Below are 25,752 nucleotides of genomic sequence, written 5' to 3'. Positions count from 1 at the left end.
CTTTCTTTCTGGTGGCCACACTTGTCCCTCCTTGGTTAGTAGGAGAAAGAGTAGTAGAGGTGAAATACAGCTGGGGCAGTAAGAGCTGAAGCCGTCCAAAATGGAAGGGCTTAGGGGACAGTGTAGAAGTTACTGCTTTTTTTTTTTTTCCTGAAGAAAATCTGTAATTCTTTTCAGAAGAAATTTCTTCTTTCATTAATTTCTTTTTTTTTTTTCATTTCTTCTTTTTAGAAGAAGCGTGCAATTCTGGAATAAAACCCATGACTGGAAAAGAGAAGGGATGGGCAGAGCTAGACAGCACGGGGAAGGGGCAGGTCTGGCCCTGATTTCACTTGCGTTTTGGGCCTATTCCTGCTGTTGTATCACTCAGTTTGGCATTCTGGTGCTTGCAGATTGTTATTTGTGAAGAAAATCAGTTGGGCTGACTGACATGCTGGATGTGTTGTCCTCGGGATAACATTTGCTACAGAAGCTGAGGACTTGATGTAGACAATGTACTTGCGTTTTGCCCAGGCCTGCACGTGCGTAATTCCCATTGATGTCGCTGACGCGTGTTGGTGAAAAGGCAAAGCGAAGCCCCAAGTTATTTCACTTTGCACTATCAACAGTTCAGTCTGAACTAATAGCTGTATTTATGAGGACTGATCAACTCGGATTGAAGTCTTTCCACAGACATTACAGGGCTTTGGGCTGGGCCCTGACAGAGACCAGATTTTTTAAATTAATTACCGTATTGCAAAAATGTTCTACATTATTTGCTTATTGTTGAGTAATACTTGATTTTTGGAAGCTTTCCTTTCTTCCTATAGTGGAATGAGAAATCTGGAAAATAAGTGTTTTATGAAGAGGACTGGTAAAAAAAAAAAGGGAGATGTACTGTAACTTCTTAAATGAAAAATTAATTTATCAAAACCCCACAACATTGGACACTCACAGAGAAAGACATGTCAGGAAGGGGAAGCAAGCTTTCCATGGGTTGTATCCTTATTTTAGGCAACAGTGCCTTCTTGCTGTTTTGTTCTTGGCCAAATTTTCTTTTTACCTTGCTCTAGCCACCATGCTTGGCTTTCTTGAAAAAGAATGTATAACATGGAATGATACCCGAATAGTTAGAAAGATACCTCAACATCATATCTTCACAAAGACTATCCTTGAAAAAAGGCAAGTGCTGCTAGGATTATTTCAGCCAAGTTTTCTAAGGAAACAAGACTCAACTAGTAGATATGTGTCAGTCTGTTATTCCCTTTCTAGTAATCCTTGATGGTTTTGGCTGATATTAACCAAATTTGAGTGGGAAGTAGAGGCCAAGCACGTGAAGTTCCTATAGATTTTGTGCAAATAGGTGGCCAATTAAAGGATAAGGGGTCTTCTTGATGTCCCTTCTGAGGGAAATGCAAACGCAACCTCTATATCACAGTCCGCGTGGTAAAGACAGAGTGGGAAAGCGGTTTCTTTTGTCCCAGTGTTCACAAAACTACTTAGAGAGCAATGAGTTCGTCTCTCTGAAAGGAGATGCAGCATATTAGCTAATACTTTTTGCCATGTGCGAAGCATGGGGTGGCACCTCTGAAAAGCACCAAAGGTGCTTTTCAGAGGTGCCACCCCATGCTTCGCACATGGCAAAAAGTAGAGGTTTAAAAATTCAAGAGAAAGATCCAAATGAAAAGGTTCAAAGAGAGGTGGCAGGAGAGGGGATGAGCGAAGGGTGTTGGGAGATGTTGACTGGACCAGGTGGATGGGCCGTTCCTCCTCGTGTCTGGCCCAGCACTGGGATGCGAAGCTTCGCGGTCGTTTCAGAGCACGTGAACAAGCAAAAGGATTGAGTGAAAGAGGTGTCATATGCAGAAGAGGGAGTGAGGAAGCCGATCTTAACACATTTTTCTACTGATGGTGTGTCCTTTTAGAAGCCCCGCACGATAGAGACATAATTGAAGCACTCTGATTTTTCTGGCAGAAGCAGGAACTGGTACAGAGTGACACAGGGGGTACTTCCAGTTAAAAATGGCTGGGTCTGTCCTTCTGGGCAAGAACCCTGGCTGTTTTTTCCCTGAAATAACACAGTCCCTTTCCCTACCCTTCTTATGTTATATCTGGACCCTGTCCTTACTGAAAGCAAAGGGAGTTTCCACTGTATTTCTTCAGCTTTTGCTGGTGTTTCACACCTTACTCTATTTCAGATACGAGAAAAGTTCTTTTTGGAGCTTAATTCTTAGCAAACGTGGAGGTTTATCAGAAATTATTTTTAGTGCCAAATTAATGTGCTTGCTCTGTCCCTCTCGTTAGTGAGAAGAGTAAGGCAGGGTGCGAACACGCAACATTTCAGCACGTCCGTGATAACTGCCAGGGTGCTTGCTTTTATCCTTGGAAAATGGAAGTTAGCTTACTTCTCTTTTCCTGAAGGCAGCTTATTTTATGTTTACTGAAAACAAAAGCAAAGCAATAAAGCTACTTTAAGAAGTTATTTCTGCTCCTGGAAGTTCATTTCTGCCCTCATGCTGCAGGTTACTGTCTCGGTGCCTCTGTGTGTGGCGGTGTGCTTTAAGTGAGATCATGGCAATAATCCGTGCTAAAAAAGAGAGACACCTTGATTTTTATTTGAAAAATCTTTGTTTTTTACTTGTTTTTTTTCAGCGATCCAGTTCTCCACATAGTTGCATGAATAGCTGTCTTGCCACACCAATGGGTGGCAAGCATAGCACAGGGGCAGAAGCGAAGGATGGAGAAAGCCTTGCTCTGCGATAAGGTATCACTGAGCTCTGACCGCGTGTGCTCCCTACCCAGCAGCTGAAATGCTGTGATTTCACACTGCATCTCACCTTGCTTTAACTTGTTTCTGTATTCACGGCAAAGCCCTACTAGTAGCTATTAGCTGTATCTTTCTTAAGCAAAATCACCATAAGCGCGTTTCATGAAATAACTTCAAGCCTTACTAAAGCTTTTTTAACTTATTGACTTTAAGACCTGATCCTGCTCCCGCTGTCAGAAGTGACAGAACTCTTTTGATAGGGGGCTGGCCACAAAATTGAAAAGTCATCATAAATGCTTTAATACCAACGGATTTAGGGATTTCCTCAAGCACTTTATAGTTATGTTCCCAGCTTTGTCTCTGTCGATTGTCTACTGTTCTCCCTAATCCTCCCTGGGCTTTCTTGAGCTCTATCTTCCCATCCTGATGACAGATAAAAATTTATTGTTGCTAGCTCTAATGTTCTTCATGTATTGAGATCTCATTCCTTTCATGTAAACGTAGGAATGTTTTGGTGTTTTCTTTTAGTCTGGAAATCACTTAAGGATAATTCATTCAATCTATTATTACGTTCCTACTAGCAACCTAACATCTGAGCTTTTAATTACTCTAACCTTGCTGTTTAATTAGTTAAAGCTTGCTCGTTACTTTGAAAATTGAAAGTATTAAATAATTTCGCAACATGATTATTTTATGTTTGCTGAACGATTAGGATCAGGATGTTTTAACCTTCTCTTTATATGCATTGATGGAGTAATATCCCTTGTCACTTCCATCCAGAAACCAGAGACGTAGACCAAAACCATCCATAGAGTAACTTCTTTAACGCTGTGTGACTTCAGACAGGGAGAGATTTAGATCTGTGCTACTTATTTTCTTTGCCTCAGCTTTCCCCACTTCTACGGTCCTCTTTCTGCTATGGATCCTTTTCAAGTGGTTGCTTAAATGGATCCCAGAAAGACTTGGGCGTAGTCCTGCTGATGCATTTGTCTTAGCAGAACCCACTTGCCATGCCAGGAATGTATTCGTGATGCTCTTATTTTGATTTATGCATCGGGAGATTAAAACTCAGTGCAACTTGGTTGATTATAATTACAGAATTATATTTTATCCAGTAACAGTAAATGCGGAAAGAGCTGTCCTGTGTTGGTCTTTGTCAGGGAAAGGAGGGCAGGCAGTTATCCAGGTATCACTGAAGCTGCGTGAATATTCACAGTGAAAAACTAAACAAACACCCTCAAAATTTAATCTTCTTTTTTAAGGCAATTTACCTGCAAAAGAGATGTAGATTTATTATTCAATAGTAGCCAACAAACGATCCTGATACTTAGCCTTGTGAATTCTCCAGGCCTATTACTTTTAAATGTTAGCTCTTATCATTACTGCTTGTTCTTTGCCACTCAAGCCACCACGTATTGTTTCCTTATCACTAACTGGATAACTCCCAAACCCACAAAGACTCATCACTTCAGTAAGGCTTTTTTTTCTGAGTCTGATTTATGCAAAGGGAGTAGTAGGAATACTTAGAACAATGCTCTCTCTGAACGTACTCCCTCCTGTAACTCTGTCGTGAACAAGTAAAAGATGAGGATGTGGGTGAAGCAACTTTAGTTTGTATGTGTGCACCGTTTGGTTACACTTGACCAAGTTATACCATTGTTGCAAGACGTCTCAGTGAGGGAAACATTTGAATTTCTAGTCTACACTAATTCTGAGACATGGAAAAATTATGATAGTAATAGAAACAGGGAGTTCTTCAGATTCAATTTTCAAGAAGACCATTAGAGACTTTTTTCTGATATAATTTCCAATCTTTTCCTACTCAGCTTTGATAATAAATATCCCTTGAGGACAGCAAACATGAATCTATTGAGAATCTTGGACGAGGGGTTTTAATGATTTCATTTAAAGTGCTGTTCCCTCAATTCTTGCAATCTGTCTGTCTCTCTCTTCAATTCCTTATGTTTTTACTCAAAGAATTTTCCCTTCCAATTAAGTGAATGAACCTTAGAATTAAGTAAGGCTGTCACAGGAAGTAAAATGAATATGACTGATTTTTATAATATAAATTGGAAGCAATTACCAGTTTTCTATCTTCATGCTTGCTTGGAAAATTTACACTTAACCCAGCAATACACCTTAATTAAAGGCCTATCTATCTATCTCTATAACCTTATCTTTCTAGCAAAAGTCCTTCTGTGAGCTAAATTAAATTTACTATGGCTTCATCTCTTTATTAATAACCTTTTCGTATATTTTCAATTAAGTTTCTGGTCACATTATAACACTGAGGTAAGAGCTCTGTCTGACCTTTAATAGGATATGGATAATAGAACCTCTCTGGCTCATGTTCTCCTTTGGTAGCACAACCTCCCACTTTTACTAAAAACACCTACAGAATTTGTAGACGGCTAAACCTGCGCATTGCATCAAGAAAGATTACACCAGACTGCAGCAAAACTGGATGGACATCCATTTGCAGTCTGAGACTAGACAGCGCTTAAACAACCTCACTTTTTCTTGGTTTCATGGCAAATGTCAGTGGGAGACTGTGAATGACTCTTAACGTAAGATAAAAATATTTTATTTTAACTGATATTTTCCATACGGCAAGTCACGCTTCTCCCCACGTGAACCCTGAGGAGTGCACTGTGGGGCAAAGGGTGTAGTTACTTTCAGATGATCAGGACCACATCATATCTGAATTCAGATGTTAGCGTTCTGGGATTTGGACACCAAGTAGTATTGGCAATTAATGATATAGAATAATAAGGGATGTTTATGCTCCCTTCAAGCCCGGATTATTTCTGGGTGGGAAGGTTATATTTGGTAGCCAGCCAGAGTTTTGTCAATATGAATATCTGAACCAGCTGCTTTTCTTGCTGTTCTCCCATGGTTGGATTAATCCGTTTTTCTTTATGTCTTTGTCTTTTTTCTTGTAACCTGTAGCTCATGATGCCGTTCAGAATTTTACTGCCGGGAGCATCTATCACAGATTTTTCTCTTGAAAAGTGATTATCATTTTATTTCACTGAGTATGAAAACCACAGCTCCTCTTCAGCTCCATTTTTTTATTCTTGAATCAGCCTTTCCCTAATTTGCTTCAACAAATCCTACAACCAGCCTCAGCTGAAAGTTGCCAAAGCATAAAGGGGACCTAGTGAGTTAAATCTGCCAAGGTGACATATCTCTGCATTGATTCCAGTTGGTATTTCTGTCTCCGTGGATGTCTGAGTGCTTGAGAAACCTCAGCTGGCGTGTCCACATAAAGTGAGGTCTAAAGATCAAAGCGGTAACTTTGTCCCAGATGAGGCAGGGCTTGATATTTCAGATGGAGAACTTGATCTGTGGCAGACCCTCGCTGGATGCCAAGGGAACAGCTCTGGGATGGGCTCGGCTCAGGGCAGGCGTGCCACTCCTGCACCGATGTGACTCACAGTTATTCCCACATGGGTTTGTCCCATTGACTTGAATGCGTGTTTCACCAAATTACTGGTTGAACCTGCTGGTAAATGTGCCGTATCAAAGAGTTGTGGAGCAATATCTTCCTCAGGCGGGTGCTTGGCTCTGAGCGCTGCTTTGGAAGTAGCTGAGATCCGCAGATAACACTTGGAGAAGTTGCGTTATTTCAAGGCAGTCCTTGGTTTAGGTGCAGTCCAATGCATCTTGCCCTGCAGCAGCAGAATCTAACAGTCACCGTCTGGGCTGCTTCACTCTTAGTCAGCAGGACTCATGCTTCGTCACTGTCCAAACTGAAAGCCTATTCATCATCGTCATCGTTTGTACACCTGTCACGATACTGCCTTCAGCCCTACCAGTATTTCCAGCCCAGTCCACCCATTTATGAGCTTCTTCCACAATTATTTCCATACTTCCTTCTGTGTCATAGCCTATGTTCCTGGTATGAACTCCCTGACTTTTTCCACCAGGCTCCGAGTTGGTGCATATTTAGCCTCTCTAAAATACACATTTCAGCTTCTTTTTCTGCACAACTGAAGTTACTTCTACACGCGTTAGGCTTTGTTCCCGTTCTCCCACCCGCTTCCTACTTCCCTATCTGTTCTGAGATTGTGGGTGGAGGAACAATCCCTTGTTTAACATGCAAAGGATGCAAACACATGCTAAATAAGTACGCAAATCTTTTTCAATCACTTTCATTGTGATTTTTATTACCATTGTTTTGGTCTTATATGGGAAGCGGAAGCCGAGTGAGCCGAAGTACCTGTCTGCGAGTGGAGCTGGGGCTAGACCCTGAATTTCCCAGTTCCTGTTCAGGCTAGAGCACATGACTGTCTCCTCTGTATGTTCAACCCCCCCGGAAAATTTTTATTTACAGAAACAGAAGTTCTGGAATTTGCATAACTTTGTAGCAGCAGTTTCTGCAGTATGCCCAAAAGACCGTTCAGTTTTTTTTAATATTCTGCCCATGCCAGCTACATTTCTGCTAAATCCCAGTAAAGGAGATTACTGTGAACCCTGAATACTTCTCTGCTCTTACCATCCCACCGTGAGTTTGCTGTAGTTGCTACCAGGCTGTTCTGCGCTTGGGAGCAGGAGGGAGTGGCATAAGAGAAAGCATTTCTTCTAAAATGTGGTGCACATTGGAAAAAGTCTCCCGAGGTATGTGTCTGGGAATTGCATTCAGGCTTGTCTTTTGGGGGCTGTTAATGAAGTGTAGTCCTAATTGCAGAGGAGGGAAGGGACTTGTGAAGCAGCAGATCTCTTTCTGGAGATGAGGCAGAGGAGGAAACAGGAGGGCAAAGCCAAGGAGGGAGCTGCTGGTGCTCTGGGACTGGTCTCCCATCATCACCAAAGCAGCAGACATCCCTAAGGTGCGCTCAGCTTTGCGCCCACAGCCTGCAGGCTGGCTCCTGCTGCTTGGAGGGCCAGCACAGCAGAGCAGCAGGGCTGGGTGCTCCAGAGGTGTGGACAGAGGGTTCACCAAGTGGTGCACCATCTCCTCCTCTCACGTGCTAACACAGAACTGGCCGCCCACTTTATTTGTCATGGCTTTCTTTCCCTCTTCAGGTAAATCCACCTCCCATCCAGTGGCCCCTTCCAAACCAGGGCTGAGCATGCAATGCCAAAAGGAGAGGATAGAATGCTTTGGGAGACAGACGTAGAATTCCCTCCCCACAGCCCTTCATCAGACTCTGCCAACTCCCAGGGTCAGCCCCTAATGATCAATTTGTTCTCCTGGATATAACTGTAGGAAGAACTGGAAGGAGGGAAACCTTTCCTGCAACTTTCATTTTTGGAACTCATTTCTGGAACAACAGTTCTGCTTGCTAAGAGGTCAACACAGAGGATTTAAGGGAAGGAACTGAGCTCTGACCCTCTGTCCGGACACTCCCACAACTGCTTCTACTGTTCATCTCCCTCACCCTGCACAGGAGACGTTGGGAGGGGCTGAAGACCTGCTAGGAAGAGCCTGAACAGAGCACACAAAGCAGCACATCCTCCAGTTGCTCAAAGGGACACTGAGAAATGCCACAGCGCTGGAATGCCATGGATCTGGGGAAAGACCTTTGGGAAAGAAATTGAGGGGAAGTAGAGATATCACACAGCCTGGAAGATGGGATACCAAGGAATTTTGCAAGAGGAGGGCTTGGGCTGAGTGGGATTCCTGGCAAGAGGATGAATTTGCTGGCAATTCAGGAGAAGACTTATATGCAATATTTAGTTCTTTCGTGTTTTAATCCAAAATTGTTCCGTGTTTTCCATTTTTCAGAAAGCCCTAGTTCTCATCTCCTCTGGTTACATGAGGCTTTCCGCCTTCAATTTAAAATAATTCTGCTGGTTCTTCAGGTGATAGAGAAAAGCTTTGCACGGATAACCCAGTTGGAGAGGCTGAAAGCCTGGCGTGCAGACTGCATCCCTTTGGGGTAATGTGTGGGTTTTCTAGAGGCGTTCACTGTATTGCTTTTTTAGAAGTCACCAAGAGCCAGCCGGAGCCACAAGACGTATTTGGGTTTTTAGGCCATGCATTCTACCTAAAACGTGGTAGAACCGTGGGAGGAAGCTGGAATAGCCCAGAAATGGCATCGTTTTGACACATGGAAGACAGTGATTCAGTTATTTCACAGGTACATGAACTACTGCAAATATGCAGCTCATAAAAATCTTGTGACAGTGTTTAAAGAAGCAGTTTCATAGTGTCAGTCCCCTTATCGTCTTGCCAACCGGTCATTTTGTTTTGCCACAGAAGCAGAGGGCTCACGGAATGGGTGAGCACTTGGTTGGCCTGAGGGAGTATAACTGTCTCCTAAGGAAGAAGCATTGTGCATGAAGCTTTAATTGACGTTTCTTGATCTGGATTTGTTCAGTGAATGAGGAGAGGACATCAGTCTCTGAGGATGCTAATCCGGCACTTCTTGCTGACCTTCAATTGACCTACGTAATTTAAACCAAACCGATGTACAAGCGACACGATTTCTGCTGAGAAAGTGCAATATGTGCCAGCGCTTTTAATATTGCTTTTTTTTTTTTCTGCCTGTTTAATCTAGTATCTGATGTGAATGGAGGGAAAAAATGATGTACAACATATTCCTCGCACCAAAGTCGTAGAAAAGAAAATGTAAATGCGTGAGTGTGACACAAACTCCCCTTCTGTTAACACACACTCGCACAGACTCGTTCAAGCTGCCAAAAGCATAGTTAGCCAACCTACAGTGTGGATATGTGTAATTTACTGAAGGGAGGGGACAGGTCTAATTTATGCACTTGGCCCTCAGACCACGGTTTACCTCAATACTTTTCAATGCGCAAATTCTGTAAATCTTACTGGGAGAAAGAATGTCAGCTCACGCCAGGCTCTGGACATGCTGAAAATGTCGCTCGCACACATGATGACTTGTGTTTAATTTGCTGTTGTGGATGGGCCTGAACCAAACTCTCTTGTTCCAAACATCTCTAAATTTAGGAGTTTTTGGCATTGCAGTCCAGATATGAGTCAACAGTTCTCTGTGTTCCAAAGAATAAGTATTAGGTTGCAAAGGTGGGAGTCGTTATGTAAATGGGATAATATAAAGGAATATCTATATTAATACTTTTGTTATGCCTTGGAGTTAGAGGTTTGCCAAGGCTTAAGTGGACTCAGGATGAGCTGGACACATCCAATTAATATAAGTAATGTGACTTTTCTTGAACAAATGTGACTCCTCAGCGCACATTACAGCTCTTGAGTGTTCCAGCTCTGCTGCGTCTGGTCCTCGGAGGTTTGGAAATGTGTATTCTAGTACTGAAGCCTGCTCTCGCTTCTTATTTTGTTTGGTGCTAAATAAATGGGTTCTGATTTTCAGTGCTTCTGTCAGGGAAGTAAAAAATATTGGTGTGTGTTATTGATGGATATACAAGCCCTAGAAAAAGAAACAGAATATGAAATTAAGAAGTGCATTGGACTTCCCATCTCTTTCCTGATGTCACTGCTGTATTCATAGTTTTTGTATCATGTCAAATCTTTGAAGGCTTCTCTCAGTGTAGCATCTGAATTTCTTCCGTTGATGCCATAACTAACATCTAACGTGTTCTGTTGCCTCTCTCTCTTGTCCAGAGGGAAACCAGATGTGCAGTTTATCGTGGGGCTTGGGTGCTGGCTCAGGCAGGGAGGTGGAAGACGAATGCCTTGAGCTGTGCAGTTGTACTTCGCACTTTGAAGACGTACTGTGGGTTTTGGCCAAGGTGCAATCCTGCTCGGTTTTAAGGAAAGGAAATGGGACTTCCTTCCACAGCCTCCTACAGAACCCTTAATATTATTTAAATGTTTTGTGATTCATGCATCATCATATACCAGTCTCACTCCAGGAAGTCTCCCGAGTGACTGGGATTCACCACTGGCAGATGAAAGGGGAGGAAAACAGTGGCACTGACGCAGGTTATTCCAGTCCCTCTTATGGCTTCCCAGACTGGGAAAGACAGGCAGTTTCCCCTGCTCCTCCACAGCTCCTCCACAGCTCTCTCGCCATGATCTCCACCTCCACTCACTGCGCGGGGCCCCTAACTGGAATTGTTCTTTCCAATCCAGTGGTCCCTCGCCGCTGTGAACCATGCTGCTGGTTAGACTGCAGTGGAAGAAGCCAGGTTTATCCCATTTTCTATGCTGTCTGAAATGCTGTGCGTCTTGATTTACCCACACATAGAAGCAGTAGGCAGCATAATGCGAGCATGGAGCAAGCACAATGTACTGCATGAGGATCAGCTTAGCATGTTGGATCAGTGACACTTTGCAGCATAATACAAACCTCTTATTCTTTCTCACAGCTGTTCTCCCAAGCATTTTAAGCATACATTCACCCTCAGCGCACAGGAGATTTACGTATTTCACTTCCATTGACATGGTAGAGGAGACCCTCCTCACTTGCAGATCTGTTCTTTTAATAGGCATCCAGCACAAATGGGAATTAAGTACATGTGTGTGTCCAACAGAGAGTAGACCAGAACCAGCTGTAGGCACAAATAACTGCTTAGGAGGCCCATTTTTTTGTGCTGATTTGGTAACTCACAGAACAGCCAAATCTTCCTTTTTAGGAATGGGAAGAATAGGAAAAATAGAGGACCTCATCTTCAGATTGTATCGCCCGTGGAAGAGGAGTCAGCAGGGAGAGAACTCTCCGCATGAGGTTCTCCTCTCCCTGCTGGAGCAGCTGGAGCAAATAAGGTTCATCGTGGGCAAATGTGAGCTCATTTTGCCTCTACTCCAAGCTGGCAGAGCAGCCAGGGTGTTTCGGGCTCTGAGTCAATGCTGTGATAACTTGCTCGCGTGACTTACTAATTGAAGTTAGAGATCCTTCAAGATACTGAACGTCTGTGGCATAGACATGCTTCTCTCAGTCTTAGTTGTCTTATACTCCAGACCTTTTCAAGTCATAAATCTAAGTCAAATGTGTTGCAAATGGTCGAAGGACAGTGCGGACTTTGGGAGAGACAGGTAAGGCTCAGTCTGCGCTCTCACTATTGGGAGATGCAGAGGTGAGTCATCTGTGTTGCGTGATGACAATGCAAGCACAAGGAACACAGTCCTCAGCAAAGTCCTTTTAGAATTAGCCACACAAAATGTTGAATCTTAGAGACAAAAGAAAACGGTACTAGGAAGAAAGAAGTGGCAATGACTGGAGCCCCTGATTTGATGCCAATGATATCTCAGAGTAACCAATTTCCCAGAGGATCGTCAGAGATGTGAAATGAATTGTTAGAGCTGCTTTACAGGCATTTGTGGGCACACACACCTGCTTACAGCAAGGGAAAAGACAGTGCGTAAATGTCTGGAATATTACATAAAAGCTGTCTGGTAGACTAGGCAGAGCAATTAAAATCCATCTCGCTTAAACGAACCCTGAGTGCAGGTCAAACAAATCTAATTTTTATTGTTCCTTAAGGAGATGTCTGTATAGGAGACAAAAGGGGGATGCAGCCGTCAGGTTAAAAAATCAAGATGCCTTAAAAAAATTAAATGTTCACAATAGTGCTACAGCAAGCTAGATAAATGATATATTACAGCGATGGTTTAAAACTAATTGATGACTAATGGTGTAATGCATTTGTAGCTACACTGATCTATTATATATCTTGGCCAAGCTGAAGGGACACTTCAAGGAGAAAAATTGCTAACTGTTTTAACCTGATGGAACTTGGGGAAAAAATAGTTACTTTAAGAGATAAATGGAAAGGCTGTGACCTCCTAATGTACATCTGGGTCTTGCAATGCAAAATCAAATTATCATTAAACAGAATGGGATCTGTGATGGAACTAAAACAACTACAAACCAGCACAGAAATTTCCGTAGAGAAATACAATAGGGCAGCTCGAGCTGGGACCATTAGCTAAAAAGCTGCCTGGCTAAAGAACTGGTGTAACAAGTTGGTATGGAATTGTTTTGCTCTGAAATGAAAGTTCGTTTAATTGGAGACTGCAGGAAAAATGTAAGCATATTTACAGCAATTTACATATGTAAGACATTCTATAAACATTACTTAATTATTGTATAAATAATTAACAATGTACCCTAAGTTCTGAGTAACGTGTGTGTCTCTGGCTCCGGGAGGGGAGACAGGAAGCCTCGTTTTCCCCTCCTCATTTTTATCATGCCTGAGGCTCATGCCCGCTGGGCTTTACCCTTACAGTTGGAATTCAGAGAAGATGTCAGTCAGGCTCTGCTTATTTTCACGTCTAATTCATGCAAAACCCAGGTTTCCTCCTGAGGCGGTAAACTGGCCCAGATTTGCTTCAAAGTTTGGCCTGGGTTCAGTGAATGACTCACTTTAACTAAGGTACATCCATCTTCCTGGCTGAAGGACAATATGGGAAGCGTTGTCAAAGAGCAGATACCTCCCTAGAACTAGAGCTTACGGATTCAGGACCATAGAAACCAAAAGTAATAGCTTGTTTCATCCCCTGGTTTCCTGTTACCCAATATTAAGGACATTGAGTGGGTGTAATAAGAACATCGTTACTCAACCCAGAGTACCAGTGTGGCTTTTTGCATGCTAAACAAGCTGCAAATGGCTGGGATGTATTGCTGGAAGCTGAGCTGGGAGGAGCTGCAGTCAGTGAGTCTCCGTTGTCACAGGCTCTGTGCAAAGTTCTACGGAATAAATAAAGCAAGAGGTTACAAATGAAGATAATAATTATGGACAACTGCTAAAATAGGGATTACCTTGAAAAGGCCATAATACCTGCCCAAAATACGTGATTAAAAATCCAAAATACCACTGAGATCCTTAGCCTTATGCTCAACCTCTGAATTGGTTCCCTTAAATAGGAGTATGATATGAGAGAGTGGTCTCGCAAAGACAACCCTCACCACAGGCGACGCTGATTTTCTTCTGGTTATAAGAATAAGTTAAGGTAGCAAGAACACGACCAGCCTGTGATATTGTCTGAGAGCGATGTATTCCTCTACGATAAGTTAACCTTCCAGTGGGAAGGGAAATGCTTGCAATACCGAATTGCAAATATTTTGTACTCTGAAGGGTTTGATGTTCCAAAACCCCAAAAGCCTCTATCTGTTTAAACCGCTGTACATTAAGCTTCCTCCTTTGCATTCATTCAGTTTTGGTTGGAAGCCAATACAGGCATCAGCTTGGAAAAACAGTTCTCTAGCTGAAGATGGAGCAGCTGAAGTCTTCATTCTGGAGGTCTTTCTTTTAAAGGGGGACATTACTCCTGGGTCAAAACTTTAACTTACTCAGATCATGGCACTGGTGTCAGTTTTCAACAACATTAGAAACTTGGTGACACAAGTACCACTGAGCTGATTTAGAACACAGATTTTCTCAAAGGATGATAAACAGTCGCATCCACAGCTCTGCCTGGGATTTCTTTCCCTTCACTAACATATTAAAGCAATTCTAACAGCTATTTTTCCTCCCATATCAAGGTGTTTTCTTAAAGCTTGGTGCTGAGTAAATAATTCCTCGATGGGCATTTTTTTAAGGCAGGAAAAGCATACAAAATTGTTTTAGATTAAACTCTTAGCTGCCAGTTAATTTAAAAGCAATAAAGAGAGGGGAAAAACCTGAGTAAACCTGAAGCACAGCACTAGCCCATCAGATTGACTGGAATAGGTGGTTGAAAAGCATGAGTTTGTGTTCTGGAAAACGCGCTTCATTCAGTAAAAGCTTCTTCTCCCTCCTCCCAGTTCCTCAGAGGTTACCTTAAGATTTTTTGGGGGAAATTTGAATTATAGCAGTAGAACATACAGATCAATGAGCGGACAGAGTGAAAGCATCGTTCCCTTTGAAGGCAGCAAGAGAGAGTACGTATAGAGGTGGCACAACCCCCTGGCCTCCCTCCCAAAACCTGCCACCAGCTTAGGGGGGTCTGTACCAGCGCCTGCGCTCTCAGCAGCCACACGTAGCTCTCAGGGTAGCGTGCCCGTCATGGTGGAGTTGTGCCCTCCGTGGCCAGGGGTCCATTGAGGGAAATGTTTGCAACCCATGGGATAATTATGTGCCATCCTAATTTTCCTGTCCTGTGTCTCCCAAGATGACGACTTTTCAGTGTACGTCGTGGTGATGGAGACAAAGTGTCAATTAAAACATGCCATGATATTTCCATGATTACAACACACTGTAGGTAAGGAAACTGTTCTCATGTTTGGGTCGACAGTCCTGGCAGTTCTTGGAGAGGGTGGAGTTACATACCCAGTCTCGTATTCCTCCTACTTTTGAAACAATCAGACATAAAATAGCGTAAAATAAGAGTGCAGTTACCATTCATTTCCTTCCTCAAATTTTATCTTCCTTTATAACAACATTTCCTAGCTGTGGCTGACAGAAACGGCAACAACGATATCTGATTTCTGTTTTTTGTTGTGTCTTGCTTTTTATTTCACTTTCAGTTTTTCAGACTGGTCAATGATTCAGAAAGTTGATTAAATCTGTGAAGTTTTATCATTGTTTCGGAAAGACAAGCTGTAAAATCCAAAGGTTAGCAACCAGAATGTGATTTTTAGAGCAGTTTTCTTCTGGTGCTTGTGCTTCACCCTGGAAAGAACTCTGAATCACAGCTGTCTTCTGTGCCAAAAGGTTTTTTAACTTTTGTACACGGATTATTGTACATATTTTAATTTACTGATAGCATTTGCTCCATTTGATTTATAGTAAGGCTTTATGATTGTCAGATTAATGTAAAAATGCAAGTAGTAAATTAAAATGTACCTTTGATGGTAAACATACTATTATGCTTACCATCTTTTTCCATGTTCTTTCTAATATTATGTCAATAGTCTAAAGGGGGTTTTGATGCGACGCACTGAATATTCTGACTCGTAAGAGAGATCAACACGGGGTACCTCATTTACCAGTTCACTGCTGTCGAAAGCTATTGCATCCTTCTTCCCCCTTGATTAATATTTCTGTAGTTTTGGTCCTGATACAGTTTTGAAACAGTGTTGATTTTCCCGGGAAGCCTTAAGTGAGAACCTAGGCATCTGCTTCTGCTGTTTGGGCGGCTCAAGCAACTGCAGAGGGAAGGAATAATCTCCCCCCGACCTCTGACAGCATCACATTTCCCCTGTTTGCAACTCGCCCCCTGTCACGGTGCCCGGTACGGGGAGCACTGGCAGGAAGAGCCGGGGAGACTCCTGTTTTCTGGGCCATGATCTATGAAGCTGCATGATTTTAGGAAAGACCAGGTTAGCTTCAGGAGGAGGGAAGCGTTATAGCTCTTTTTCTCCGATTCTGCACAAAAGTCAGACGTTTTCAACATCAGTGGGAGCACCAGTGAGTATATTCTGATTTCCATCTGTCACGCAAAGCATAAATACAAAGATCAATCATAGCTGAAACATTTAAAGTTACCTAAAATGCTGGAGAATTAACATCTTACATTTTTCTCCAGAGTCCTGAGTGGCGCAGCCATTCTGTTAATCGTATATTACAAGCTCAGGCAATACATTTAGTTTGGAAAATAGATTTATATAACAAAGATGAAGTGGAATTAACTGGATCCACAAATGTCTTTCTACTCACGGCTGTCTATAATTGTTTCATTACATTTCTTCGGGTTTTATCCTGTTTTGCTGTGACCACCTACTGGCAATGTATCTGTAAGGAAAGAAAAAAAAAAAGCCAGGAATTCTAATGTGTAATCTGTACAAAATAAATCCTGTGACGTTTTCTAATATATGAATATTCTTAAATGTCAGACTAAAACATTCCTCCAACGGTTTCTTTTACAGACTTCCCTTGTTCCAGAGGCTTGGCCTGAGTTAGGAGGAAACCCCATAACTGTCCCTTAAAAGTTGAATTGCATCAGTGTGGGTAAGATGTTGGGCCAAATTCTTTAATGGTGTAATTCCATGAAAATCAGAAATACTACACCAGGGCTGAATCTGCCCCGTGGTATAAACTTACCTCCCTAGAGGCAAGGCTTTTGGAAACAGTATCATATTTTAATTATAAGCAGACAATTTGTTTTGGGTTGTATACAGAGCATGAAAATCTAACTGCTATAGGAACTAGCCACATATTTGGTAATTTTATTCCTGTTTCTAGCGCTGTTTGCTTTATTTGTGTATGATTTGCAGGTGGCTAAACGATCCAACAAACTTCTTTTTATGTACTTGAAGGAGTCCCCGTTGAATTTAAGATTTTAAAAGATTACAGTGCTGGCTTTAGAACATCATTTGTACATTTTGCAGTGAGTTTAGGAGAAAGGCTGCATGTTGTTTATAATCTGGGAAGTCCAGATTCCAGTTAACACTCTTAGCCTTGGAGAACAGACAATTATATTTTTTACGAATGAGCAGATGCTGATGGTACTTCGCCTCCCATGAGGGTGTTCACTAGTTTCTAAATTCAAAGGGCAAAATAGGATCTGCCTTTTGTAGAAAGTCTCAGGCACGGCAACAGGCCATGCTGCTTGCGTTGAGTCTTCTTCAATCCTTCTCCATGCGTACTGGATTTTGGCATCCCTGTACGACGTATCACCACTGTAACAAACCGCTTCACATACGCTAGTCATGTTCTACGGAAAAAGTCTGGAAGGATGTTGCAGAAAAATATTTAACCTCTGTTAGTTATTTTTCATGAGATGTAAGGTATTGTGAAATTTAAGGAGCTCGACGGATTTTCACAGCTTGGCTTGTGAAATTCATTTTCCAGCTCGACAGATTGTGATTTTGCGATTTTGCACATCTGGATTTTGCCCTCGAGTTATGATGGAAGATATCTCTGGCAACTCTGCCTCCCAGACAGAGCAGGGCAGTTTGTCTGCTCCTGGTCAGTGAGGAGTCCAGCCCTGTCCGTGAGTTGCAACCTGCCTGCCCTCACCTCCGTAGCTTCTGTTCCACCAGGTGAAGGCTGCACAGCTGTGGTTGGCCCTGACATCAGGGATCTCAGGAATTGCTTGAATATAAATGTCAATGATAAAGTTGTATTCCTAATATTTAAGGAGCATAAAGGGACACGCAGAAGTTGCAGGGGTATCTGTAGTGTGTGTTCACAGGCTGAATCTATTCTGGGGAGCAAACAGAACATTTTCACATAGAATCATAGAATGGTTTGGGTTGGAAGGGACCTTAAACATTGGCAACGTGGATGGGTACAGCAACAATGTGTGCAAAGATGATTGAGCACCCCCCTGCTACACTGCAGCAACGAGCTGCTTTTCTGGCCAAGCATTTTGCAGGGGGGACAGTGGTCTTCTCCTTAACCTAATCTGTGGAGATCTGGCAGTCTTCCCAGAGGGGAACCAGTTGACGAAAACATGACTTTAAGCCAGAATTTTTTCAGCATTCACACCACAGACGGCGAGTCTATAAAGGTGGCAAGAGTCATGCGCATTTTCCCTTTGTGCATCATTGTATGGCAACAAAGTCATGCTATTTTCCCACCAGGATCACACGGTATCACAGAACTTCACTTATTCTCATGGCATTGGCAGTGTGGTTTCAAAAGAAAAATCCCCGTGCTGTCTGGAATGCTCAACTGTTGGGTACCAGAGTCAGAAAACATCCTGCCTGCCGTGAACGTTAGGAAAACAGAGCAGCCCTGACTCAAGTGCCAAGTGGTTTTTTGGAAGGCTGACTCCCCTGAGAATAAAGGATATTGGTATCCAGCCAAGAGGGCAGGCAGGAACAGGCCCTGGGCAAGACACTGGAATTTTGGTGGAGCCTGAAACATTGTATGCTTGTTTGTATCGGCTTCTGACTTTTGTATTACAAGGTGAGCTACCCAAAACGTAAAGAAATGGGTCACAAATTGATAAAATCTGAATTATATTTCTAGCTATATTTAGAGTCGTGTAGAACAGGGATTTCCCTTTTTGGCTGCTCTAGTATCTAACAGTAGCTTAATATCTCTATTATAAACAGAAGAAGTCCCCCGAAGGAAATTTCCTTTTTTTCCTATTGTACACTCAAAAATCCCTTCTTGTTGTTGCATAGCATTCAGTTGTTTTTTACTTCCCTATTTCCCTGTTTGAATGAATAGTCCTAGTCTAATGGCTCAGTAAGCATTTCGTCCAGAGTATTCCCCAGCTTCTTTCCTACACCAGTGTTACACTGTTTCTTAAAAACGAAATCAAAAACCACCCTCAGGTGCTTGAATGAAGCACAGGTTACATGAGCCTGTATAAATCTTTCCTTCCCTTCAATTGTTATGCTAATCAATACTGGAGTAAGCGGAATTTTTGAATCCTCAAAGATCCATTTCAGCTTCTGTAAGTAAAACAATTTGCTTACCTGCTTGTTTTGTTTTGGTACATGGATTGGGTTTGGATGAGGTTTTCTGCATAGAAATTCTTGAAAGTTGCAAAAGAGAAGGAGATTGTATATGTGGATAGATTTTATATTATTCATTTCCTCTTTACCTGAAATTTAGACAGATTTGAGAGATAACAGATTGATCCCTTCGTGGCTTTATTTCCAGTGTTGCGAAGCGGCTCAGTAGCCAGCGTGGCTAGTCTCTGAGCTTCCACCTCCTCTGAAAAAACTTAGGTAACGTGAATTTAGCGATGCTACTTACGCTGTCCTTGCCCTCACTGAAGAATACTGGATGATAATATGTCCCGACAATCTCTCTTTTATCTGTGCTGAAGCTTGGCACTGAACCTGCGTCAGAACTTAATTTGTCTCGTGTGGTGGTAGTTTCTGTTATCAAAATGTACCCACACTTTCTGATTTGGGGCCCAAAAGAAAGTCCCAAAGCTGTTTCTGTTCAGCCCTCGGGGTTGAAGTGCAGCATGCTGGACTGAAAGATCGTGACCAGCAGAAGTTGGGAGGTGATTGTCCCCCTGTACTCAGCACTGGTGAGGCCTCACCTTGAGTATTGTGTCCTGTTTTGGGCACCTCAATATGAGAGAGATATCGAGGTGCTGGAGCAAGTGCAGAGGAGGGCAACAAAGCTGGTGAAGGGCCTGGAGAATAAATCCTATGAGGAGCGATTGAAGGAGCTGGGACTGTTTAGTTTGAGGCAGAGGAGGCTGAGGGGAGACCTCATCACTCTCTACAACTACTTGAAAGGACACTGTAGAGAGGTTGGTGCTGGTCTCTTCTCACAGGTAATTAGCGATAGAACAAGAGGGAATGGGTTCAAGCTGCAACAGGGTAGGTTTAGGCTGGACATTAGGAAAAAATTCTTCCCAGAAAGAGCGGTCAGACACTGGAATAGGCTGCTCAGGGAGGTGGTGGAGTCACCATCCCTGAATGTGTTTAAGACTCGTTTAGATGTGGTGTTAAGGGATACAGTGTAAGGGAGAACTTTGTAGAGTGGGGTTGATGGTTGGACTCAATGATCCCAAGGGTCTTTTCCAACCTAAATGATTCTATGATTCTATGATCGTTTCTGGTGGATTTGAGAATCTTGAGTCACTGGATGCAGAAATGCCAAGAATTCTTCCACTTACTTATTTTTGCAAAATATCCAGTTGACAGCAAAGCTAGGCCCAGTATTTGCATCTCCAGCACAGCTATTGTGGGCAATTCAGCAAGACATTCTGCATATAGTTTTCTACTGGGGCAACTGGGGTTGTGTACATGTGGACTCCTGAAACCATGGTTCGCGCGAACATTCAACGGCAGGCTGGGATGCTGGGCCAGAGCTTGCATCCAGGGAGGCCGAGAGACATTTTCGTGTTGATCTCAATGGAGCGGGACCAGATCTTTATTTCCTTGACAAGGCTGGAAAATGTTCGTTCTGTCTCTTTCCCCTTCACACACATATTTTCTTTTCTTTATAGAATAAGTCATTTGTCTTTATCTCACCATTCACCTCTCTCTTTGATTGCAGTTAATGGAATTGTCACCTTTATGTACTCATGTTCCATTTCTCAACCTGTCTGGACTTTGGCCTCCAAAGGTTACCACTGGTAGTGAAGTAATATGATTAAGGGAGTCTTTTTAGACAGATTTATGCAAGATTTCTTCTCCAGCAAGTGTCACATCTAGTCTAGTTCTGCAAAAGAGAATATTTCAAAGATGCCAACTGTCATCTAAAACCACTAAATTGTTCTGCAGTGCTGGTGGAGAGGACTGCAGGCCATCTCAGAGCCATGCTGATTTACACCACCTGAAGCTGTATCCCTACAGCTTGAAACACAGGCTTTTGTTAATAATGAAAAGAAGAATGTTCCCATCTCTCAGAAAGCACATTTAAAATGGAATTTTCATTAGTTACTTTGTAATGAAAAGGCAAAAGGGTGTATTTTAAGTGAATCTGTCCAGAATCTTGGAAAAAGAGGGAGGTTATTTGAAGCAGTAATATCTGAAGCAAAACCACAACAGCCACACTCCAAACAGAAAAAAGTGGTCTTGTGTTCCATTTAACCTACGTATGCTTACAAGATATTTTCAAGTTTATAGAAAGATTTTGAAATTATAGAGGCTTCACTGCACACATGTCTACTCTTCCTGCATTTGGTATGAAGCACAAATTAATCATCATTATTCTGCACTAATATAACACCTCTTAACCCTCAGCTTTCAGAATATTTCAAAGGAGTAATGAATTAAGCCTCATGTGGTCTTGGGAATATGTGATAATCTAAACTTTGATTCTTTAATTTAAAAAGAAAGCGTTTTCAGGACTTTGATTTTGGAGGCTGGAGATCTTGTAATTGTTCTTGAAAATGTCTTCATTTGTAACCCCCTTGGAAAGAAACCATGTGAGTGCTGGAGAACTGTAATGAATTGGAAAAATGTATTAAGGAAAAGTTAATACATTTTAATACATTTGTCTGTACTTACAGACAGATAACTTTTTTTTTTTTTAAATGCTATTTATTGGAGCAAAAAGACCTGAATAAATTGAGGTACTGATGTGATATAGGTGTAAAAAAGGCAAAATTGATCCCTGTCTGTCTGTAACTAAGAGTGCGTAGGGAATTATTATTGCCATTGGAGAAGTCACTAGCAAGACATCATTTTGAACACTATGTGTTATGTCGGGCTGTGATCACTCATGTTCAGAAAAGATGAATTCTGACTGAAACAAATGAAGAGGAAGCTTATTAGAGAATCCAAAACTTGCTGTTATGAAAGACAGTGTAATGGTTAATGTTTAACTTGGCAAAACAAAAGTTAAGAAGGGATTTAAACAGCATCTACAAATACACTGTGGGAGGAGAACAAGTATTATTTATATTAAAAGAAAGTGTCAGCAATCTATGAATATACAGAGGAGAGAAATAATGAAGTTTGTTTTTAATGAACAGAAGAATAGGACTCTGGAACAAAACAGCGGAGAAGGGAGATAGTTGGGAGGATAAAGAGCAAGAACTATAAACCAGAGCTCAGCACGCGCATGGCAGGCTTTATAAGATCTGATTGTCAGAGGAAGTAGAAGCACACTCAGGTCCGTTTCTCTGGCTTCATTTTACTGCTTTTCAGTTGAACACAACATTTTGGTATATCCACAGTCACAGTGCTTTGGTTTGGGGCAGTGAACTAACATGAAACAGCTTGTTTGTGTCTCTGAACTCTACGCTTTCCCTCCGCGGCGCACTCCCTTGGTCAGAGTGGTAGCCTCACGCTAGGATTTGTTCCCACGGGCCAGCTGCCTGCGTGCCTGGACCGGTCAGACTCGGATTGGGAGGTACACATCTCAGAAGGGAGAAATCTGCATCCCACAACAGGAGGTGCGGACCTCCTGGGAAGCAGAGCAGAGCACAAGAGCACACACTCCCCCTGTGCAATGAGCTGACTTGGAATTACAGTCAGGAGGGTGGTATTTTTTTTTTTTTTTAAATCTATCAAAGCAAAACATTTAGACTAATGCAAGAAAACTACAAATACTTCAGTTTGGGTCTAATGTCCTTTTCTACCCCACCTAGATGCAAAGTATTCCCAATGGAAAGTCAGTTTTCACCCAGAAGATTTCGGTTTTGTAGAAGTGGTGTTTTCCATCAGAAAATCACTCCAACGGAAAATTACTAACTGGTTCTAATACCAAGTGACTAGCAAAGCTCTCAAAATGATTCAGTGGCAAAGCTGGAATGAGAACCCACAGCTCCTGACCACGAACCCTGTGCTCTAACCACGAGACAACACTCATCTTTCCCTGAGCAAGGTTGTTCCTTGCAGTATTTCTGCCTGGGCCAAAGTGGGAAAACTCTGGAAATGTTGCAAGACAGCTTTTTGCTACAAGATTTCCTGCTGTAGACTATTTGGGGGGATAACGGGAAAAATCCCCAGTGGCTCCCCGGGGCCTCTTGAGAAGCGCTGGGACGTGGTGGGAGCATGAGGGTTTCCATCAGCTCCTTCCCCGTGGGTCGTGGAGGGATGTGGTGGGGTCTGGTCCTGCCTGCGCCGGAGCGTGCAGCCACTGCTGGCCCATCTCCATTTTCAAGGGATGCTTTAAAATGACAAGCGGATCCTACTGCCCTGCCCTCCATTTTAAACAAACCTTAAATAAACTCAGGGTTTATTCCTCCCATCAGGAATTTTCCAACTTTTCAGGTAAAATGCTCAAATGGAATAACCCCACGGAGAAAAATCTAACTCATGGCTTGCAGTCCCGTTTTATTTATTTAAGAAGCGATTATGTATTTATGGGTCAAGGTGGGGGATGTTTTAGAGTTGTCCTCACTCCAGACATACCCTTCTGCTTGTTTCCTTATATTTAGTCTTCCCCTGGCTCTCAGTGTGGCTTCTTGCATCGCTTAAAAGCTAAACATTTCTGCAACCCCCAACATTTCTGCAGTCATGTATGGCCACAGGGCTGAGAAATACGATTTAGCAACAAGCCCTTTAACGAAAAGAGCCAAACCTCCTCCTTGTTTCTGTTTTATTTGCTTTTAAATAAAGGAGAAATACGATTCCCTTTCCGAGGCAAAAAATACTGGTATCAGTTGAATTCCTGACAGGGCACAGTGCACGCTCGGCTTTCCAGGGCAGTGCAGCTTGACAGCTATGCCTAACACACAGCAGATCCCTTTAACGGCGCTCGGGGCGAGCTCCACAACGCGGGCCCCCAAATGCAAACCAGATGCCGGCACCGGCCGGCGCGGCCTTCAAAGGCGAGCGGGGGAGGCCCGGCCGCTCCCGCCTCCCCCTTCTCCGCCCCGGCGGGGGACGGCAGCGCAAGCGCGGCCGGGCCGAGCCGAGCCGGGGGTGGTGGGGGGAACGCGGCGGGCTTCCCGGCAGCGGCCGGCGGTCAGGAAATTGCCTTGTCAGGAAAAGCGCGGTTTTCTGTACCCCGCTAATATAGTGTTTCAGTTTGGACAAGTAAGTGACCGGCGCTCGCCAAGCCCCGGTGGCGACTGAGCCGTGGCCGGGCGGGCTCCCCCCAAGCTCAGCCAGGCCAGGCGGGCGCCGCCCCTGAGGGGGCGCGCGCTCCCTCATCCCCGCCGGCCGTTAGGGCCGTTAACGGCGGCGGGCCCAACGCGCCCGGTCCTGCTGGGCCCCTCTCTCCGGAGCTCCGCGCTGACACGCAAACTCCTTCCCTGCTCTCCGTGAGGTTGAGAAACGTATCGCGTTTGCGGTGGTGGTGTTTAATTAAAAAAGCCTGTGGTGCCCTTGTGTATCACCGCCCCCTCTCCGTCCGCCCTCCGGCTCTTTCCCCAGGGAGCCCCTCTCGCTGCACTCCCGGGCCTCACGCACCTCGGCCAGGGCGCGCGTTGGCTGTGCGATTAAATTGCTCCGAATCCCTTTCGGAGACTGGTTTTCGCGTAACTGGTGGGGCATTATAGGATTTACATTCTCATCTCCCTGCCTGGCTTCCCGAAGTTTGCTTTTACTGATATTTCTCAACAGCACAGCCTATATATAACGCTTAAATTTAATGAGAATGGGTCTGCCCTTTTTCACAGGCCCTTTGTGTTGACAGGCTCCAGGCAGCGCCGGGGGAGGTTTTGCAGGACTGGGGTAGGCACATCTCCTCCTCCCAAGGCCTCCTCCTGCAGGCAGGGGTGGAGGAGTCACCATTTTCCCTGATGCCTTTCCCTGAGCTTTAAATGTCAGCGCTCAGGTGACCTGACGTAGGCAGATGGGACGTGTACATCACTTACATACTTGCTTAATCCTCCAGGTCCCTGGGAGATTTCCTTAAATGTATTTTTTGCCCTTAACGCACATTGGTCATTTCCAGGCTGGCGTTGCTGGCAGCGGGGTCCTCTTGCTGCTTGCTTCCACTGCAGCCTCCTTCCTCCTCTCGCAGCTCCGCTTTCTCACACCTTTGCAGCACTGTCTCCTTTGCATGGCAGTTGCTCCTGCATTCTCATAAAGCTTGTGGGCTGGCAGGGAGCCCACCCCAGTAACCTGGTGGAGTTTACTTGCGCTTGGCTCCAGACCTCGCCATAACGGCCGTGTTCGTCGCTAGTGATGTGCTCCGCACCCGTGAGGAACTGGTGACCTTGCAGATTCTTTCTCTGCTGAGGTGTCTGGGACTTGTTATCTAGTTTAGTAAATTTAGCATCAGTGCCTCTTCTCTGGAGAACACAAGAAATAAATGTCGAGGAAGGAGAGGAGAGGGCTCTCTCATCTCTGAGGTTCTTAGAAAGTAATAAACAGACACATTACGTGAAGGTGGTCTCCTCATTTTTCATCCTCATGTATTCCCTCATCCTGGAAGACTATTTGCTTAATTTATTGAAATTAACTTTTTTCTAAATGTACTTAAATATAGTACAAAAAACATATGAAATTTTAAAGTGTCTTTAAATGTTAATGGCCCCCTTTCCTTTAGGAATATGTACTGGCATATGGTAAAAAAAATAGCAGCTTTTTCTTTTTTTTTTTTTCCCCTGGGAAGGGTGCCTGGGATATGAGGATGAAAGAGGAAAACAGGGGGAATTGGGTTCTTGTAGGTACAGCTGTTCCCAGCTGTAAGAATCAGGGCAGAAAGAAATTTATAGCGTCAGGAGAGACTAAATAAACTAGTACTATGCTGGGAGGTTTTTATGTGTATTCTTAGCCACTTTTGTTACTCTGTCCTGTGTTTCTAACAGTCCTACACCAAGTTATTATTTGAAATGGTTTGTTCTTTTGAAAAAGTTGTCCTCTTCCCAAATAAGGGTTGTTATCCATTTTGTTTCTTGTACTTCCTCAATAAGTCTGCCTTCTCTCTTT

At 43.4% G+C, this 25,752-nt stretch overlaps 1 protein-coding gene across 8 annotated transcripts in view; it reads left to right on the top strand.

Moving 5' to 3' along the window:
* Positions 1 to 25,752, top strand: part of FGGY (FGGY carbohydrate kinase domain containing) — a 327,607-nt gene that overhangs the window by 157,237 nt on the left and 144,618 nt on the right. For 4 of the 8 annotated variants that reach the window (XM_063344960.1, XM_063344959.1, XM_063344961.1 and 1 more), the window contains one exon: positions 2,632 to 2,743. The exons of 1 other annotated variant lie outside the window; for it this stretch is intronic. In XM_063344960.1, coding sequence (XP_063201030.1) covers positions 2,717 to 2,743 — 27 coding nt within the window. In that variant the 5' untranslated portion in view covers positions 2,632 to 2,716. Of the gene's footprint in view, positions 1 to 2,631; positions 2,744 to 16,425; positions 16,508 to 23,889; positions 23,911 to 24,024; positions 24,143 to 25,752 lie in introns of those variants that run through there. 3 more of the 8 variants (XM_063344965.1, XM_063344970.1, XM_063344969.1) reach the window with 3 other exon arrangements.

Source organism: Chroicocephalus ridibundus, chromosome 8 (assembly GCF_963924245.1).
Source record: "Chroicocephalus ridibundus chromosome 8, bChrRid1.1, whole genome shotgun sequence".
Taxonomy (NCBI): Eukaryota; Metazoa; Chordata; class Aves; order Charadriiformes; family Laridae; genus Chroicocephalus; species Chroicocephalus ridibundus.
The sequence above is the reverse complement of the archived record's forward strand: the minus strand, read 5'-3'. Positions and strand labels throughout refer to the sequence as shown.